The sequence below is a fragment of the Mercenaria mercenaria genome, chromosome 6 (assembly GCF_021730395.1).
Source record: "Mercenaria mercenaria strain notata chromosome 6, MADL_Memer_1, whole genome shotgun sequence".
Classification (NCBI taxonomy): domain Eukaryota; kingdom Metazoa; phylum Mollusca; class Bivalvia; order Venerida; family Veneridae; genus Mercenaria; species Mercenaria mercenaria.
In genome coordinates, this window is record NC_069366.1 from 12,673,460 (window position 1) to 12,692,205 (window position 18,746).

The 18,746-nt window shown below is 34.5% G+C and overlaps 1 protein-coding gene and 1 long non-coding RNA gene across 3 annotated transcripts; one reads left to right on the forward strand and one right to left on the reverse strand.

Moving 5' to 3' along the window:
* Positions 1–391: 391 nt before the first annotated feature.
* Positions 392–6,377, reverse strand: LOC128557976 (uncharacterized). Its single transcript, XM_053546671.1, has 2 exons — positions 6,165–6,377; positions 392–6,004 (listed from the first exon to the last, which is right to left on the reverse strand). Exons 1-2 carry the CDS (start codon positions 6,375–6,377, stop codon positions 392–394), a joined length of 5,826 nt encoding a protein of 1,941 aa, XP_053402646.1.
* A 65-nt stretch (positions 6,378–6,442) lies between these two features.
* LOC123543273 (uncharacterized) lies at positions 6,443–8,173 on the forward strand. 2 transcript variants are annotated; one of them, XR_008371261.1, is made up of 3 exons: positions 6,443–6,650; positions 7,118–7,230; positions 8,005–8,173. It is a non-coding gene; the product is annotated as an uncharacterized LOC123543273 (long non-coding RNA). The 2 variants fall into 2 exon arrangements; XR_008371260.1 differs by lacking the exon at positions 8,005–8,173 and having other exon boundaries at positions 7,118–7,581.
* The last annotated feature ends 10,573 nt before the right edge of the window (positions 8,174–18,746 follow it).

The window sequence follows — 18,746 nt, forward strand, 5'->3', positions numbered from 1 at the left end:
AAATCTTCAGAATCGTTTGTAAATGTACTAGAATTGCAAGTTGCATATATCTATTGGCCAGTTATTGTTTAAAAAAGTATTACATTGTATTGTTTAAGGCTGTGCTCCTTATTGAAAATTATTGTGTAATTTAACACAGTATTTGGGACTAAATCAATTTAAAACAGGTTAGGTCTTTTTAGATCTGGTATAGTCTAGTAAGGTAGTACCGGGCTGTCCGGGAACTTTATATGTCATATTATTCAGGTTTCACTTAGACGATATCGATATTTGTCTGATTTGTATATACCTATTTTTCACTGTATTTATCATTTATTTGTTTGTGTGTATTTACAGCTTTTTACCTTGCCTCTCTGGAGGGATGTAATCGATGAATAAAATACTAGCAAACTCAAAGGTCGTGACAGTAAAAAGACTTTATGTTTGAACGTTCAGTTTGCCATTTTCTCCTAACTTGTAGACTGTGAAGATACTGAACTCTCCAATGTTTCCAGAATTGATCAGCTAGTACTTGTACCTGCCGCCACTGAGATTTATACATGTCTTTTACATCAAAGTTCTGAAGAGGTTCAATGTCGGAATTCACCTTTTGCGTCAACAGTACATTTGGAGAAAGAACGGCTGGAGAAGTTGGGTCATCTGACACAGTGGTAATTGGTCTACTGTTAATAATACACATGACTTCAGACATCAATGTACAAAGTACTTCATGAGTAAAATGTTTAGTACTAATATCACACAACATGGAGTCCAAAATTCTTCTGGCCAAACCGATCATTCTTTCCCACGATCCATTCATATGTGATGAATGAGGTGCACTGAAATACCAGACAGCACTGTGATTTCTTAGAAAACCTTTAATATCTGTATCTTCCACATTCACTTTGTCCATACCCATTTCTCCAACAGCTCCTATAAAGTTTGTTCCACGGTCTGAGTAAAACTCTTTCACTTGACCTCTAATGGCAATGAATCTCCTTAACGCATTTATAAATGATGAAGCACTCATCTCCTCTATCACCTCAATATGGACTGATCTAGTATTCAAACATGAAAACAGTATTGCCCAGCGTTTACTATTGCTTAAACCACCTCTTGTACGTCTGGAAACTATAGACCAAGGCCCAAAAGAATCGACGCCCACGTATGTGAAAGGAGGACTTGGAGTCAAGCGACAAATTGGAAGATCCGCCATTTTCTGGTGTTCAGTAGGTCTTCTTAACTTACGACATCTAACGCAGTTATGAATTACACGACTAATAAGTCGTTTTTCACTTGTAATCCAATATCCAGCTGAACGTACTGCTCCTTCAGTCAGATGACGACCCTGATGAGATATCAACTGGTGAAAGTGTCTAACTAGAAGCATTGCGATATGATGCTTTCCTGGTATTATTATAGGAATTTTCTCCCCTGTGTCTAACCTGGCATTTCTTATTCTACCACCAACCCTTAACAAGTCATTGGAGTCTAAATTAGGTGAGAGCTTCACTAAACTACTGTCTCTAGCAACTGATTTGTCAGTTTTTAATAAATCTATTTCTTTAGAATAGGATTCCCTTTGAGCTTCTTTCAGAATCATAATCTCTGCAGCTTTCTTGAATTCTACATTGTTTCTTGTATCAGTCTGTACATTTTTATGATATTTATTTGCAATTCTTTTCAAACACGAAATTGCTAGAACCAGTCTATTCCAGGATGAAAAACGCTCAAAACGATGTCCACCAAGATTCGCCTTTCTCACTTCTATCTTGTTCACTTTTACAACTGGGCGAACTTCTACATCTTCTTCAGGCTCTACTAGTTTAAACTGTACATGTTGATTTTCAATATTTCTCTGCAACCCAGATTCTATTCCTGTCAACCATTTACAGTCCTTCATATTGATTGTACTCACTGGACGTGTACCATGATCTGCTGGGTTTCTTTCAGTAGGCACAAAGTTCCATTGATTACGCGACGACAACTTTAAGATTCTATCAACTCTATTTGCCACATACACATAAAACCTACGTGCTTCATTGTTTATATAGCCTAAGACCACCTGGCTATCTGTGTAGAAATATGTTGACTGAGATGGTATGTCTAAATATTTCTGTACAAATGCAGCCAGTTCTGTAGCTACTACAGCAGCACATAACTCTAACCTTGGAACTGTATGTCCGTGGGTAGGAGCTAACCGTGATTTTCCAAGTACAAACCCAATGTGAGAATTTCCGGTTGATTCATATATACGAATATAGACCACTGCGGCGATAGCCTCCTTGGATGCATCTGAAAATACATGAAGTTCGCGTTTTATACTGTGTTCAAATGACATTTCTGTAAAGGCACGTGGTATTTCCAGCTGCACAAGATGAACAAGAGATTTTTGCCAGTCTGTCCATTCTCTCTTTAAGTTTTCCGGCAATGGATCATCCCAGCCCAGATTATTGTCTTGGATGGCCTTTCTCATTATAAGACGACCGCCTAATATAATTGGTGCCACATAACCAAGGGGATCGAACAATCCATTTATAGTAGACAGCAGACCTCTTTTGGTGTACGGTTTCTTATCTGTAGACACCTGAAATGAGAATACATCTTTCACTACATTCCAGCTCAGACCTAAACTTTTTTGTATACATGGTGTTTCCGAACTAAAGTCAATTTCAGTAATGTTCTTTGCTAAGTCACTTGGTGGAAAACTGCTTAAAACAGCTGTACTGTTCGACACTATCTTATGGAGTCGAATAACACCTCCATCTTGTAATCTTGCCTGTGTCCGTTTGATTAAACTTATCAATTCATTTTCATGCGCCTTTGAAACCAGCCCGTCGTCAACATAAAAACTTTTCTTGACGTAGTCACACACATCATCACAATCAATGTCCGAGTTATGATCACACACAGCTTGACGAATACCGTATGTCGCAACTGCAGGAGATGGTGAATTTCCGAAAACATGTACACGCATTCTATATGTAACCAGTGACTTTGCTGGATCGTTGTCTTTGAACCAGAGAAAGCGTAAGAAATTTCTATGTTTTTCTTGAACCTCAAAATTAAAAAACATTTGCTCCACATCAGCCATTGCAGCAAATCTTTCTTTCCGAAAATTCAATAAAACAGCAACAAGATTGTTCGTCAAGTCCGGTCCCTTTAACAAAACATCATTTAAACAAACTCCTTCAAATTTGGCAGCAGAATCAAATACAACACGAATTTTGTTTGGCTTTTTCGGGTGATACACACCAAATATTGGGAGGTACCAAACTTCTTCACCTTTATCTACAGAAGGAGCTTCTTCTGCATGTTTCTTCTCAAATATGTTTTTCATGAATTCAACGAAATGCTCTCGTTTGGCAGGATTCCGCTTCAAATCCCGTGATAAATTCTCTGCTCTACGTCTAGCTTGTTCAAAATTGTTTGGAAGCTTGCGTCTCGCTTTACGAAATGGTAACGGTGCAATTATGTGACCACTTTCAGATTTTGTCATTTCTTTATCCATCATGTCAAGAAATTCTCTGTCTTCTCGGGATAATCCTGGACTATCGTCTTCAACAGTTCTTTGAAAAACAGTATCTTTGATCTCAAATTTGTTTTCACAAGGCAAAAACATCGAACTACGCCCATTAAACAAAACATTGGTTTTGTTTACTATAATCATGTTTTGATCATTGCGATGTATCATGCCTAAACATGTTTCTCCTACAACAACCCAACCCAATCGGAGACGTTGTGCGTATGGTTCGTTTTCAGCTCCTATTCTCTGGTCTATAACGTGATGTGCTGCAAGAAGGTCTCTTCCCAATAATAACAAAACATCTGCATGAGAATCAATCTCTGGAATCAAATGTTGTATATCTCTTAAATGTTTATATTGCCTTGCAACTGCTGGAGTAGCAACTTCTTTCTTGGTGTCTGGAATTTCATTACATTCAATCAGTTGTGGACATTTCAATACGCATGAACCATCAAAAGGTTCAACACAAATTCCTGATGTACACCTTCCTGATCTGGCTACTTTTCCTGCACATGATGATAAAATATAATCTATAGTGTCTGTATTGTTACCTACTTTATCAAAGAGTTCAGATTTAGCAAGTGATTTGTTACTCTGGTCATCTATAATGGCGTAACACGTAATTGCTCTGTCAGGTTGGTCTTCAGGATATACACGCACTAACACAGTTTTTGTACATGATTTACCAGTGGTTAAAGGATCTCCACATACTTCTGTACAGCTTACATTAACCCGTGAAGATGGGTCCTGTTGGTGATGTTCCCCGCCATAACCTGTTAATGCTTCAGGACGATCAATATGAAATGTAGTGCAATGACGAGAACTGTTACATTTTTCACAACTAACAGATTCTTTACAATCTTTCGCCAGATGTTTACCATTTAAACACTTGAAACATATACCATTTTTTTGCACAATTTCCTTTTTCTCGGGAATAGATTTTGCCTGAAATGTACGACAGTGTTTTAATTTATGTTTGGATTCATCTCCATGAATAACACACTTGAGATTTTTAGTTTCAAACCTTTGTGAAGTTTCTAAATTTGTTTTTCTAGTGTTCACTGATTTGACCTTATACATTTGCTTTACATGTACTGTACTGTCTCCTTTTTGACTATCATTTGATTGAATTCTGAAACTGGGGTCATTTTGTCTAACAGCCATTTTCTTTACAAATTCAACAAAAACATAAAAAGGAGGATACATAACATTATGTTGAACCTTATAAGAACTAGCATGATCTACCCACTTGTTTTGTATAAATACAGGTAATTTACACACAGCATTGTTAACACCTAATACAGAATCAAAATATGATAGTGACATTTTATATCTCTCATTCTCTTTAACACTTGCAATTTCTGATAACAAATCAGACAACTCATACAATTTTTGTCTCTCTGTTACTGTCACTTTGGGAAAACTTTCTAGTCTTCTTCTTAGGGATTCCGCAACTTGCTCAGGTGCTCCAAAACGCTCATCAAGTCTTTCCCATGTTTTATTTAACGCGTTCTGTTCATCGTGTGGATTAGAAACTCTAATGCTCACAGCTTGTCGCTTAGATTCTGGTCCCAACCAACGTGCTAAAAGATCAAGTTCCTCTGTGGCTGTCACGTCTAATTCTTTCACTATATTGAGGAAACTATTTTTCCAACTGAAGTATCTCTCTGCACGGTCATCAAAATTAGATAAACGCGACAATAAAAGATCTTTCTTCATGATATATTTCGTAAGTTCTGATACTCCTGCACCTTGGGGTGTAGAATTGTTTTCATCTTTCTCGACTTGTGAAGTGGGTTCGGGGATTCCAAGATTCGACTGGTTTTCCAATGGTGATGAAGAAGTTTTAGTATTGTCAAGTTTATTTTGCATAGAAGTTTCCACTACTTCAGTACAAGGATTGCTGTGTAGAGGTAAACTGTTTACACACCCGTCAACTCTAGTGATTTCAGGTAAATTGTCTATGTACTCTTTCACGAAGATACTTCTGTTGTCAAGTTCTGAAGGTAATTCTGTGTTGTCAACTTCAAGACTAGCTATTTCTTCTACTACTTTCAACTCTGCTTCAGTTTCAAGTACTTCTTTTTTACACTGTAAAATGTGTAAACTGGCTTCTAATTCCTTTTGTCCTTTTTCAACTTGTGCTTGTTTGTCTGCTTGTTCTCTTTTTACATTTATTTCAAACTCAGTTTGTTGCCTTTTTAACTTTTCTTCCTCTTCTGCTATTTTTAATCTTATTTTAGCTGTTTCAAGATTGGATTTCTTTGTTATCAGCATTTGGCTCATCTTACTTTTACTTGATGAAGTTGAATGTGTACTTCGACTTTTTCCAACACTTTGACTGTTCCGAGTTTTTTGACTTTTAACCGAACCACCAGACTGTTGTTGGTTACTTTTCACTGAAACATTATCTCGACTTTGACTGTTATTGTCGTTAAGGTTCTTTGTCTCTGTAGCCGATGCTTCACTCTGTGCTACTTCACTCTGTGCTACTTCACTCTGTTCAATAGATTCACCTATTTGTTCATTTACAAACTCTTGAGCATACTTGACCTTTTTCCACAGACTGTCTGATAATTAAATGCGAACTTAATTCGGCTTCTGCTTCTTTGGTTTTAGCTTGTTTCAAATAAACACATAATTGGTCTGATAATGTTACGTATTTGTGGTGTTCTTCTTCTAATATTTGTTTTAGTTCTCCTAGAACAGTTTTATTTTCTTTATATGTTTCTACTAGTGTAATGTTTTCTTCTATTGTTTGATGAATATTAAACAGAACACGGCCAAATTCGCAGACTCTTAATTCATACATTTCTTGTCCCTTAATTGTAAGTTTTCTTGTTCTTCTTGAGGAAGTCTTAGCGGGATCCATCTTATCCTCCACTTGCTGGTAAACACAGTCTTTTTGTATCAAATTTCAAATATTGTTGTATTTGATGTGAATTTGTTTCCAAATTCAGGCGGGGAATGTTCCGTTTTTGTACAGTTTTTGTACCGGTTTAGTACGGAATTTTCACTTTAATTTTGTAAGAGTTGTGTCCCTTGGTATAAGTACGCCATTTGTATAGGAAATGTCGCGTCATGCGAAAGGCAATTTTGCTCCGGCAAATTGTAAATTTATAGGCCTCCCTAGGTTCCCCACAGTGTAAGTAATGATCATGCAAGTGTATTAGTAAATGGATGAACTGTTTATATATGCAATAAATGTATATTTATGCGTTGAAGTGCATTTAGAATTTCCTTTGTTTAAGGTCACGTGATAGATTTTTGATTTGAAAATCTTCAGAATCGTTTGTAAATGTACTAGAATTGCAAGTTGCATATATCTATTGGCCAGTTATTGTTTAAAAAAGTATTACATTGTATTGTTTAAGGCTGTGCTCCTTATTGAAAATTATTGTGTAATTTAACACAGTATTTGGGACTAAATCAATTTAAAACAGGTTAGGTCTTTTTAGATCTGGTATAGTCTAGTAAGGTAGTACCGGGCTGTCCGGGAACTTTATATGTCATATTATTCAGGTTTCACTTAGACGATATCGATATTTGTCTGATTTGTATATACCTATTTTTCACTGTATTTATCATTTATTTGTTTGTGTGTATTTACAGCTTTTTACCTTGCCTCTCTGGAGGGATGTAATCGATGAATAAAATACTAGCAAACTCAAAGGTCGTGACAACATTGTAAAAGAAAAGAATTAAATGAGAAATTTGACAATGATGTATGTTGAGGATGGATGTTCGTGATCTTTTGATTTTGTCTTGCATAATGTAACAACTTTTCTATGAATAAAAATGTAGCATTTTTTCTATGAATAATGAAAATTAATACCGAATGAACTACGCTAAACGTAAATGATTTGTTTCATTATGTTTACAATGCCTTGTAATGATACGGATACGTCCAACTACGGCAGTAAAGTAAATCTAATTTCAAGAAAAGTATATCAAAATTTCAATTTGAAAAGTAACACCTACCTTCCACTAATACTCTTCCATTCTTGAGCACAGTAGACAAAACATGTGAGGTTTTATTATTATTTTACCCCAAATAAATCGCTTTAGTACTTTCACGATTGTTTTGCTTTTTTTTAAAAAATCATGAAAAATTTGGTCATTGTGTGTTTCTTATGATTTTGATAAAGGTCACGATGCTGAAACATTATAAAATAAAGTAGAGTGAAAACAGGCAACTTGATTTAGTATCGCGACTTTTTTAATCTTTTTGCAGAAAAAAAAACCCTCACATTTCACCTTTATGTCTCAGTAGGTAAAAGTACCGGTATTGTATTTAAAATCAGAGGAGTATTTTTGGATAATATACTAGTATATAGTTGCTATAAGATTGTGCGTACATTCTCTTGATATGATTGTGCTGCCATACAAATACAAGAAATGATATGAGCCCTTAATGACAAATGCTGCAATTTTATTAGATTCCATAGGGAGCATTGTATACGTATAATTGAATAACCGTTGCTTGTCATACTTAACAGACAGAAGGAAGTGTTGAATCAATGCAGAAACAATACACGTCTTGAAGAAGCCTTCTTGCTAGATATATTAGCAGAATGTATCGAGAAGTGTTAATGTCATAGATAATTACATTTATCAAGTCTGCAGAAGAATACGAGCAATCCATAGATAAAAGAGTGTCTGAAGAAATTCAACAACAGACATAATTATATCTTCGGTAACTGTAATAAGATTGAATGATTTTTGAGGCCATTTATTTTTTTATTCGTTTAAGTTCCATTAACTGGTTGTAAAGTTATACATATAGTTGGGTTTGTTATGATAGTGTGTACCACATTAGTTTTCCAGCACCAGAATGTAAATAAAATTATTTGAAACTGTTTTTCCCTACAGCCAAAAATATACAACTATGGCTTTATACATACCGAAATGAAATCTCCGACGGTCACTGTTTACAGCAAAACTTATAACAATGACGTCTGACAAAATGCGTTTGCACTTATTTATAACGTTTATATACTTGACATTAAATTTCATACATTGAAATTCACAATTTTTCTTCAAACTTACATCGCAAAAGATAAAAGGTAAGGGTAGAACTCTAGGAAGCACAGAGCACCACAAAAACAGCCACAGAGCCACGTAAATTTTCTTTAATCAGAAGAAAACAAAATAAAGAAGACTGTGAATGCTACAAAGTTGATAGCATACAGTTGTTTACAGAATATGTATATATTTTTGAGTGATGTTTTATGTAAATTCCCGTGGTTTACTTTCAGCTTCTTCTTTAAAGAAGTACATATTATTAGAAGTTTACAAAAAAAGCTAAGTTATTAATTTATGTTTCATACATTTAAAGCACTCTCGGTCCTTTCATCCAAATTTGTTCACAAACAATACTCTACGTGCACAGTACGTTTTATATAGTGCCTCGTTAATTAATGTGATTCAACGCGTCAGTCTAGATTCTTCTTGAGGGATCACAGTCTGTATTCTATTGCTGCTCTTAAGCGAAAATGGTTTATTCATTTAAGAAATAAGACATCCCAAACAGTGATTTGTCGTTGATTAAAATCATTGCTTTGATGCAAATGAACCGTATCACGAGGGCGGAGTCCGACGCATCTGAAATACAAATAATGATTTTATTTAAGAGCAAATCACTGTTTGGGATATATATCATTTTTTGTTCTTACACGTTATCAAGGAATGTTATTTGCAACTTTGTAGGTATTACTTACATATTTGTTGCTAGTTATAAGTGGTTTTCTTTTTCCAGCGCGCCACTATGGTGTTTGACGGTATGATGTAATACTAGAGTATTAGAGTGTTGCATAATAACACAAAGTTTCATTTTATATGTTTAATATGGAAATACATCGAGTCGTGTCAGAATATTGTACAAAATCAGGAACATTACACTTTAAACGATATAGCTGATAAAACCTGATAAAACAACGAGCTCCATTAATCTTCCGTGACAATTTATTAAAAACATCGGCAAGATAAATTAGATACAAGCGTTTGTTTACAAAAGCAATTATTTTAAGTCCTAAAAAAGTGGGAGTTTTGTCCCTTTTCAAAGTTTTTAATTTTTACTGTGCCATGTTGCGGCTGTAACAAGTCTCCCTTTAGTTGGATTCAGTTTTGTTATATATTCTGGTCCTTTGATCATGGTGTCCATTCAATATACATGTTTATGTGTAAGAGAGTTATGCTTAAGCTAGTGCTAGGGGTGTGTTTGAGAGGTGTTAAATATTTCATTACCTCTCATGAACAGACTCCATCAAACTGAATCTGCTAATATTCTGCTAGGTTGCATTCTGTGCTACTAAAGGATCATTTTACAGTTTTATAACCTGTAGCAACATGCTTACATTAGTAAGAAAGGTCCGGTTCACAAAGTACTAGCAGTTACTGGATTAGCTGTCAGTTCAAATAGGCTACTTCTCCTCTGATTGCTCAGCACTGCGATTTTGATGGTATTTAAAAAAACACATACGGGCCATGCCCCTCTTTGCATTGTTTCAAATATGAGTCTCACAATAAGAATTCTATACGCCAAGCAAAGTTTCGAACAACATCCTTGAGGGGGAGGTAACTCGAAGCCGGAGAGCTACACTGCTCGGCACCGGAGAAAGAGAGAGAGAGAGTAAAGTTTGCTTTTTGTCATTGTATCTTAATAATTTTCTCATTCTGTGGCCGATTTCTTTTATTGTTCACTATGTATATTTGTTTAAGACGACCAACCAACTTTCCGTACAAAAATCGCCTCTTGCTTTGCTACCGTAACTTTCTGTACAGGAATCGCCTCTCACTTTGCTGTTACACATTATGTTAAGAAATCCTCTCACCCTTCTGTCGTATACTCTGTGTTACAAATCGCCTCTAACTTTGTCGTCATGCACTCCCTGTAGGGAATTCGACTTTTACCTTACTATCGCACACTATACTAACAGAACGCTCCTCACTTTGCTGTCGAACACTCTGTTCTTAGAAATCTTCCCTCACCTTGCTCTCGTACACGCTCTGTACCAAATTCGCCTATTTACTTGCTGTAGTACAGTCTCTGTATTATCACGACTTTGGAATGTTTGTTATTTGACAATTCTCTGATGTTATAAGAGAACTATACCTTATAAATGTTTATTAGTTGCGATAACATTTTATAAGCTCCAGAATTGACTGGTGTAATCTCTATACAATGAAGATATAACACTTTGCAGGAAAATAACAATTGGCAACAAGATACATATAATCCTTTCATGCGAGTCAACGATAATCAAGACCCTTATAAATATATAAAGCAAGTCCTGTCTTTAAATATCATATATAGCCATTCATATAATACATCTGGTTATAGAACTCAAAGATAATAAAAGATATTTTTAAACTTTAAGACGTTTCTACTACCACATATGTCAGATATATTTTAACATAAAGCCGTTTATACAACCACATTTGTCAGATACATCTTGACTTAAAGACCTTTATACAACCACACAATTATGTCAGGTATATTTTAACTTAAATACATCTATACAACCACATTATGTCAGATATATTTCAACTTAAAGACGTTTCTACTATCACATATATCAGATATATTTAACTTAAAGACGTTTATACAACCACATATGAAAGAATATTTGTCAATTGTATTTAATAGGCTCATGGAACCCACTGTAGTCCTCAAGGACATGAAAGATAAACCATTAATTTTAAATCAATTGGCCGTCATTGTTAGTTTATTTATTAAATGAATCGCCTCGGTAAACTAGTTTTAATGCGCCCGCTTCGTTGGTTCTTTGCGTAGCTGCTTCTGACAAAAGACGTGGAAAATGGTACTAGTAGCTTCCTCGCATGACAATAAGAATCAAGGAGATAGTACCCGGCGTCAGTATAATATGGCTGGATTGAGTACCATGTTTCACCGAAATAGCAGTATGAAGTTTGTCATTGTGCTGACACAGTCGTTTTAATGAATGAAAAATGTTAAAAATATACGAAACTGGAACATTCACTTTTCCTTCTAAAATGGTTTTGCTCAGTCAGAAAATTAATGCTTCTTAATTATGAAATAAGTTTTCAAAGTGGATGATTTTAAATGGAAGGAAGAAATATTTTAATTTAAATTAACTTGTTTCCGGCGACTTACATGGAAAGCATCAAAATTCGATTTGCGTTCTTCTTGCTTTATGATTTTGAAAGGACACTATTAAAATGTCCAATATTTCGAATTTAAAATAAAACAGTTATTTGTGGGTAGTCTAATTTTATGTAACCAAATACAACGTATACTAGTCATGTCATCTAAAGTCTTTTAAACAGGAGAACAAGTTAATACTATATTGATTAGGTTGCTTACAGTTAATGCTAATGGTAGAACTTAAACCAATCCGAGTCTACTATTATCTTGTGTCAATAGATACTATTTGATTACCTTGGCTTAAAACATGAGATGCATTCAAAGTCAGCTAATATCCAGACGAAATATGTTGAAAGATAAATGTACACCAGAACAACGTTGACAAGTGTTGCTTGTAGACCATTTACGTTGATACATAAAGGTCTCTGGTGATAACATATATTTTATAAACGTTTCCACATATTCATCAATTATAACATTTTAATTGGCATTTGGACGTTTGCATTTGCGCCGTGTGGGTTATTGCCACTTGTTTACACTTGTAAACATCATTTACAGAATAAAACATAATGATGAAAAGTCGCCCAGCAAAGCAAACAGGAATGATGTCGTTATTTGACTTCATGATAATCATTATTGGCATTCTCGGATCAAAGCTCCCCCCTTGTATTGCAATCGATAAAGATTGAATTTATTGCATTCATATTTTATAGCAATGGCAAGTTGGACAATTTTATCATTCCATTCAACATGTGTGTTAGAGAAATCCGCTTTTGTCGGTGCTAGGGGACGTGAGAGCTTTTGCACATTTCATTACCTCTAATGAACAGAATCAATCAAACCGATTTTGCTATTATTCTTCTTGGTTGCATACTTTGCTTACAAAGAATCATGTTACAGATTTTATTTTCTAATCCTATGTACACGGTAGATTGACAATATGATATACTTTGTCAAAATTGTTTTCCGATTTACCTCGTATATCAAGACCGAGGTCATACTGCATGCTTAGGTACCTTTATCAGATTTGATAAATCGTTCTAAGATTTAGAAAGCTTTCATTTATTCATTCATTTTAAAAGTACTTCGTCGATCCTTCCTTCGTAAAGAAATAATGACATAATATAACTCATATTGCAAAGACGGTGTGTTTTTAAAACATTTTCAAAAAGTGTTCATATTCAAAGATATGACTGTCAATTATGAAGACCAAAGTGCTGTAGGTCGGAAATTTTTGTATGCATGTTAACTACAAACTGCGCAATAGACTATTTGTTTTAATTATTGTCTTGTCGAGGAAATAGTCCTCTCCTGATTTCAGTCGGATTAACCAACAGAGAACAGAGATCCCTATGGTATTCCCTGTCGTGAAGTAGATATTGCTTGGCTCCGTTCTGTGGTTCTCACGAACAGACTCAGTCAAACCATGTCGGATATTATTGGATTCATTTGATGCTTCCACAGGATCTTCTTACAGATTTTATTTACTATCACAACAACAATCTTGAAGTGCCGTGTGGGGTATGACGTGTAATGTGTTACAATATTATATCTTCTATAATTATTGTCTGTTTTTATATATTTATTCAATGTCTTTAGATATTTATTGTAAAACATTTTTTTTTTCAATGTTTTCATATATTTTTATTATTTTTTGGGGAATTTTTATTTTAAAACTAAAACAAAATCTGTAATGCGACAAAATATCTTTTCATTTTTTTTTCAAATTATTATTCAATCCTTCAAAATATTTATTGCAAAATAAAAATATTTGTTCAATAAAACAGAAATATTAGTTGTATATCATAAAATATTTATTCAAAAATTTAATATTTTCATTGAATCCTACATATTTTTTGTTCGATACAGCAATACTAGTTTTGTGTAAAACGTAAATATTGATTCCACCTCCTTTATTAAAGATATTTGTTCAAAAGAATTCTGAGTAAATTGCTTTTTAGGACACCTCTATTCTGCGGCCAAATGCGGTGCAATTCATTATGCTTCCCGAAGGGGGGAGAATATACTCGCCACCTTGTTTGTCTATTCGTCCGTCCGTCACACTTGTCCAGAGCATAACTCAAAACGTATTAAAGGTATTAAATTGTTATTAATAATTTGAAACATTGGATAAATAATTTTTGCCGCATTGCAGACTTTCTTTTAGTTTTACAATAAATATTTCAAAAGATAAAAAAATATATGAAAACATTGAAAAAATATTTCTGTTTTACAATATTTTAAGACATTAGATAATTATAAAAAAAGATAGACAATGATTATAGAATATATAATAATGCAACACATCACACGCCAAAGTGGGGCTGTAAAAAGTCTCCCTGTACTTGGAATCAATGTTGTTGTATTTTCTGGTCCTTTGGGATCATGGAGTCCATTCAATACTAGTGTTAGTAATAAAGTTCCGCTAAAACCGGTGCTAGGGAGCGTCAGAGGTGTTGCACTTTCCATTACCTCTCATGAACAGACTCAGTCAAACCGAGTTTGCTATTATCCAGCTTGGTTGCATTCGATGCCTTCAAATGATCTTCTTACAGATTTTATTATCTATTAAATGATCTCCTTACTAAGACAGCAGTGTGACGGAAATTTTAGGTTTCCAACAGATTCGGATAACAAGTCCTGAAGTAGTAAAGACTTGCGGAGATGTTTATCTGGGGGATCCTTTTCCTTACACTTTTCCTTTAAACTGTTATGCTGCAATTTAAGTACCAGAATATTATCATCCTAAGAGTAAAAGGTTTAATACATTACGTTTCATTTTCTTAGATTCCTGATATTATACACTTATTGACAAGCAGACAAGCAAACCATGTGTATGCTTGAATAAACTATACCTTTAAATACTGACTTGAAAGAAGAAATGCAGAGTTCATATTCTGAAGAAGTTTTCTTTGAAAATATTTAAAAGAATATATCTATGTTTGTTAATGCAGTCAAGTCTAAATTGTTTCTTGTACTTTTAACATGTGTAAATGTTGAGTTCTGCTCAACCCGGGGCTAGAGGACGTGGACGGTAGCATGCATTTCCACTACCGTCCATGAACAGGCTCAGTCAAACCGAGCCTGCAACATTTTCGTTTTTTCGTGTTGGGCGATCTGTGAAATTTCCACTTTTCTCTATTTCATAAAATCGTAAATATATCTACACAAAATTCTCTGAGAAAGTATTTCAATTTTGACATTTGATAATCCGTAATAATTTCAATGGGATTATTTGTGTAATTTACTTTCGTCTTTTCTTTCAAGTCCATGAATTACCGGAAAATCTTTTCCCTTCTTGATTTGTTTTCTAACAAAATTTAAGCAAACATTTCAAGACTGCTTTGTTAAGAAACGAAAGCTCAGTCACGGTATTATGTAAACTTGCTGTCCAGAAGTGCGCTGACGGACTAAAGTGTCTAGTGCTAATGATAATTTGATGAAATGTCAAGACGTAAACTATCTATTTAGATATCTACTAGATGTATGTACTACAATTAATCTCACAGATGTAATAGTTGCCAGTAGAAAAAATATATGATCGCTACAAAAAAGTTACACACAGTTGTGTTTACATCTTCAATATTAAGTTATTCATTTTCAGTTTTATTCATTTAGAGTTAAGTTCTCGTTTTCCGTAAAGATGTACAAACTCGAGTTACGTTGCCTTGTAACCAGAACCCATTGTTTTATGCCTGTTTCATTGCCTGACAATTCTTCCTATTTCTTTCTACGTTTTTCAAATTGAATGCAAACTTATCTCTGATTATTACCTCGTAAATTAATTTCCTTCGGGCAGCAACTTCATGTTTAGAGATTATAATCAGTATTCTAATATGATTTTAGTCATGTTGCGATTGGATAATGGCTGCTTGAAATGGGAAAGAAAATCCACTCGGCGCTTACTAGAGTATTTTTTCTACAGATTTACTACTTAATGTGAATTGTTATGTTTACGAAAAAACATAGTTATTGTATAGATATTCCGTGAACCATATGTTAATAGCAATATCTTTTATATTTTGGAAATCATTTCTGTTCTATTAAAATGTATTGTAGCATTAAGTGTGTTATTTTGGTCGGTAACAAAGTCTGGCGAAGTCCTGGATAAATTTAGAATTAAGAATTACATGGTGTCTTCAGTCAGTACATAGGATTTTTCTACTTTGTCTACATCTTTACCACATAACTAAATAAATGAAAAACTAACTATCCTAATTCAAAAGACTTTTGCCAGGGAAAATGCTACTTTTCTCGCTTGCAATTTCGATAGGGCATTTTTTTTTCTAGTTGCACTGTAATATATTATGCTATATGGGCATGTGACGAAGTATGTAAAGTCCTCTCCTTTCTATTGAACAATATTTACGTCCGGTTTTCAGACAAGTAATTGGTATTCCCATGGGAACAAATTATGCACCCCTTGTCGCAGATTTGTTATTATATTGTTATAAAAGAATTTTATGTTTGGCCTTTCTCCAGATATACAAGCAATAGATATGACTGCATTTAATAAGACATCACATTATCTAAATGATATACTTAATATGGATAATCCGTTGTTGTAGTTTCATGCTCAATTGACGGATACTATTTATCCTGTGAGCTACAGTTAAATAAAACTAACAACTCAGATTCTACTGCTTCATTTCTAGATTTACATCTCTCTATTTACGACAACTTTATACATATCAAAATTTATGACAGTCGGAATGATTTTAATTTTAGTATTGTAAATTTTCCTCATTTGGATGGGGACGTACCCCAGGCAACATCTTACGGGATATATATTTCTCAGTTAATTCGGTTTGCAATCTATGATGAGGATTTCAATGAATGCTACTGTTATTAAAAATACGTAAATACATAGCTAGATTTTACTATCGTAATTCGGATTTGGTTTTAAAATACAATAGCATTCTAAAGACATTCATGCGAGAAGGTTTATAAAAACCAGTTTCTATAGGGATGTGGTGTACAAACTTCGTAAGATTTTAGGTTACGAATAGTTTTCAATTGTATTTAAAAATGTTATTAAACGTTTTATTAAAAAAGGTTATGACCCAACTGTTTTGAGATACCCGCTTGTTTGGTATTTAGGCATTTTACAGTTGGACGCTACGTTTTCTTCTTTGATTGTGTCTGACGGAACAGGTGGAGAACTCTATGATAGGCGGTTTTTAAATCCCTCAGGACTGAGCTATTTTAATTTTTGTTTTGTTTCCTGTTTTGTCTGGCCCTTAAGGGTGCTTCCCGTGGTGCTCTGTCTTCTGCAAAGGCATTGAGTACATGCGTTTGAGTTCTTAAGTATTGCCTTTATATAACTATACAAGGGTATTTTTGTGATTTACATTACTTACCTTGTGTTGCTTTTACGTATGTAAGGCTTTCACCTAGCGGGGATAACATTTATTGACACTGTCCTGTAACTTTGGAACATGGTGGGGTTAAGAGTGAGGTTAGGTGCACCATAAACCGGTTTAATCTCCCCAGTGGTGGTTTTGCCACTGACCGTTCCAAGGCAGTGTCCCACTGTGTTCTTTTTTGTTTGTTTTGCCCTTGTGTGTTTTCTGTGTGTGTGTGTGTGTGTGTGTGTGTGTGTGCGCGTGTGTGTGTGCGCGCGTGCGTGTGTGTGTGTATGTGTATGTGTTTGTCTTGGTCGTGTGCGCGTCCGCCTGCTGGTCTTACGTTTGGGGAGGCTGCATTTTTAAAACGTGTCTTTCCCTGTTGGTTATTCATCCTTGTTTTTATATTCATTTAATACATATTTGCCAACAAATAAAGAACGCACCTTTGCTGTATTAAGGATACCACATGTCTTAAGAATAAATGTTTATATGATCGTCTGTCAAATCAATGTCATACAATTTCTCAACTATATTTTTTCATGTTCTGTTTTAGTCTTTAATTCCTTTCATGAACAAATGTCTACAAGCAATGTTTTGGACTATTAAGTCCGGATATTGCCCTGCAAATGAATTATTCTGTCTAGTCCTCGAGCTTTTCTTTCGTTTAAGTTATAAACATTTTCCAAATCAAACGTTGTGCAATAACTATTTTCTTTGAATAATAGATAAAAGAATTGTTAAAGAAAATTGAATTGCGATGCTTAATGAAGATTGTCTGTACCTTCATCCATTATAATGGTATTGATATAACTTCACAGGAAATAGACTTGGACTAATTTCAACATAAATTATAATCTTTAGTTACTATGCAATACAGGAAAAAAGTCCTCAAAAGAAACAGAGGCAAAACCTTGAAAAGAATAGGTGATATTTAAGGGCAGCTTCCTTGAGATTTTAATTAAACAAAGTATTGAAAATGTATCTAATATATACCAATTAAAAAAATACTTTTATCATTTCTTTATCTACTCGTTATCAAAACCTATCTCTTACCAGTAGTTATGAATTGAAAATATTAAATACATAAAATAATTGAGCCGCACCATGAGAAAACCAGAATAGTGGCTTTGCGACCAGCATGGATCCAGACCAGCGTGCGCATCCGCGCAGTCTGGTCAGGATCCATGCTGTTCGCTTTCCAAGCATGTTGCAATTAGAAATACTATATATAAGCGAACAGCATGGATCCTGACCAGACTTCGCGGATGCGCACGCTGCTCTGGATCCATGCTGGTCGCAAAGCCACTATGTTGGTTTTCTCATGGCGCGGCTCAATTAATGTATACGATAGTACTATAGTAGAGACACTTACACATTTTTTCTGTCGCTCTTGCCCATTTATTACCCCGATCGGAGTAAAATTATCCGATTGATGTAATATACCTCAATCGTGAGATGTACCAAGTCTGTTTTCAAGTAGTCAATTCTCTGGACCATGTCAATTCAGCTTGATCGGAGGATTTTTACTTGATTGGGATATAACTGTAACATTAGAAAAGATCAATATCCTTGAAAAGTTTGGGCTCACTATGACGATGCGTTTTGTGAATATGTGGGTTCATCAGCCATATGCTGATTCATAACATTATTATTATTATGCAACAGTTACTTTTAAAACAGGCTCCAATTATTAAAAGCTTTACGTAAAAAAGTCTAGGTAAACATTTACTGAAAACCTGGACAGATCTCCCAATTAGAATTAATA

Excerpts from the sequence above, each read along its gene's own strand:
- LOC128557976 (XM_053546671.1), bottom strand. The coding sequence starts at position 6,377 with ATGGATCCCGCTAAGACTTCCTCAAGAAGAACAAGAAAACTTACAATT. Across the intron at positions 6,005-6,164 it reads AAGAAGAACACCACAAATAC|AGTGAAGTAGCACAGAGTGA; the intron begins GTAACATTATCA and ends TCTATTGAACAG.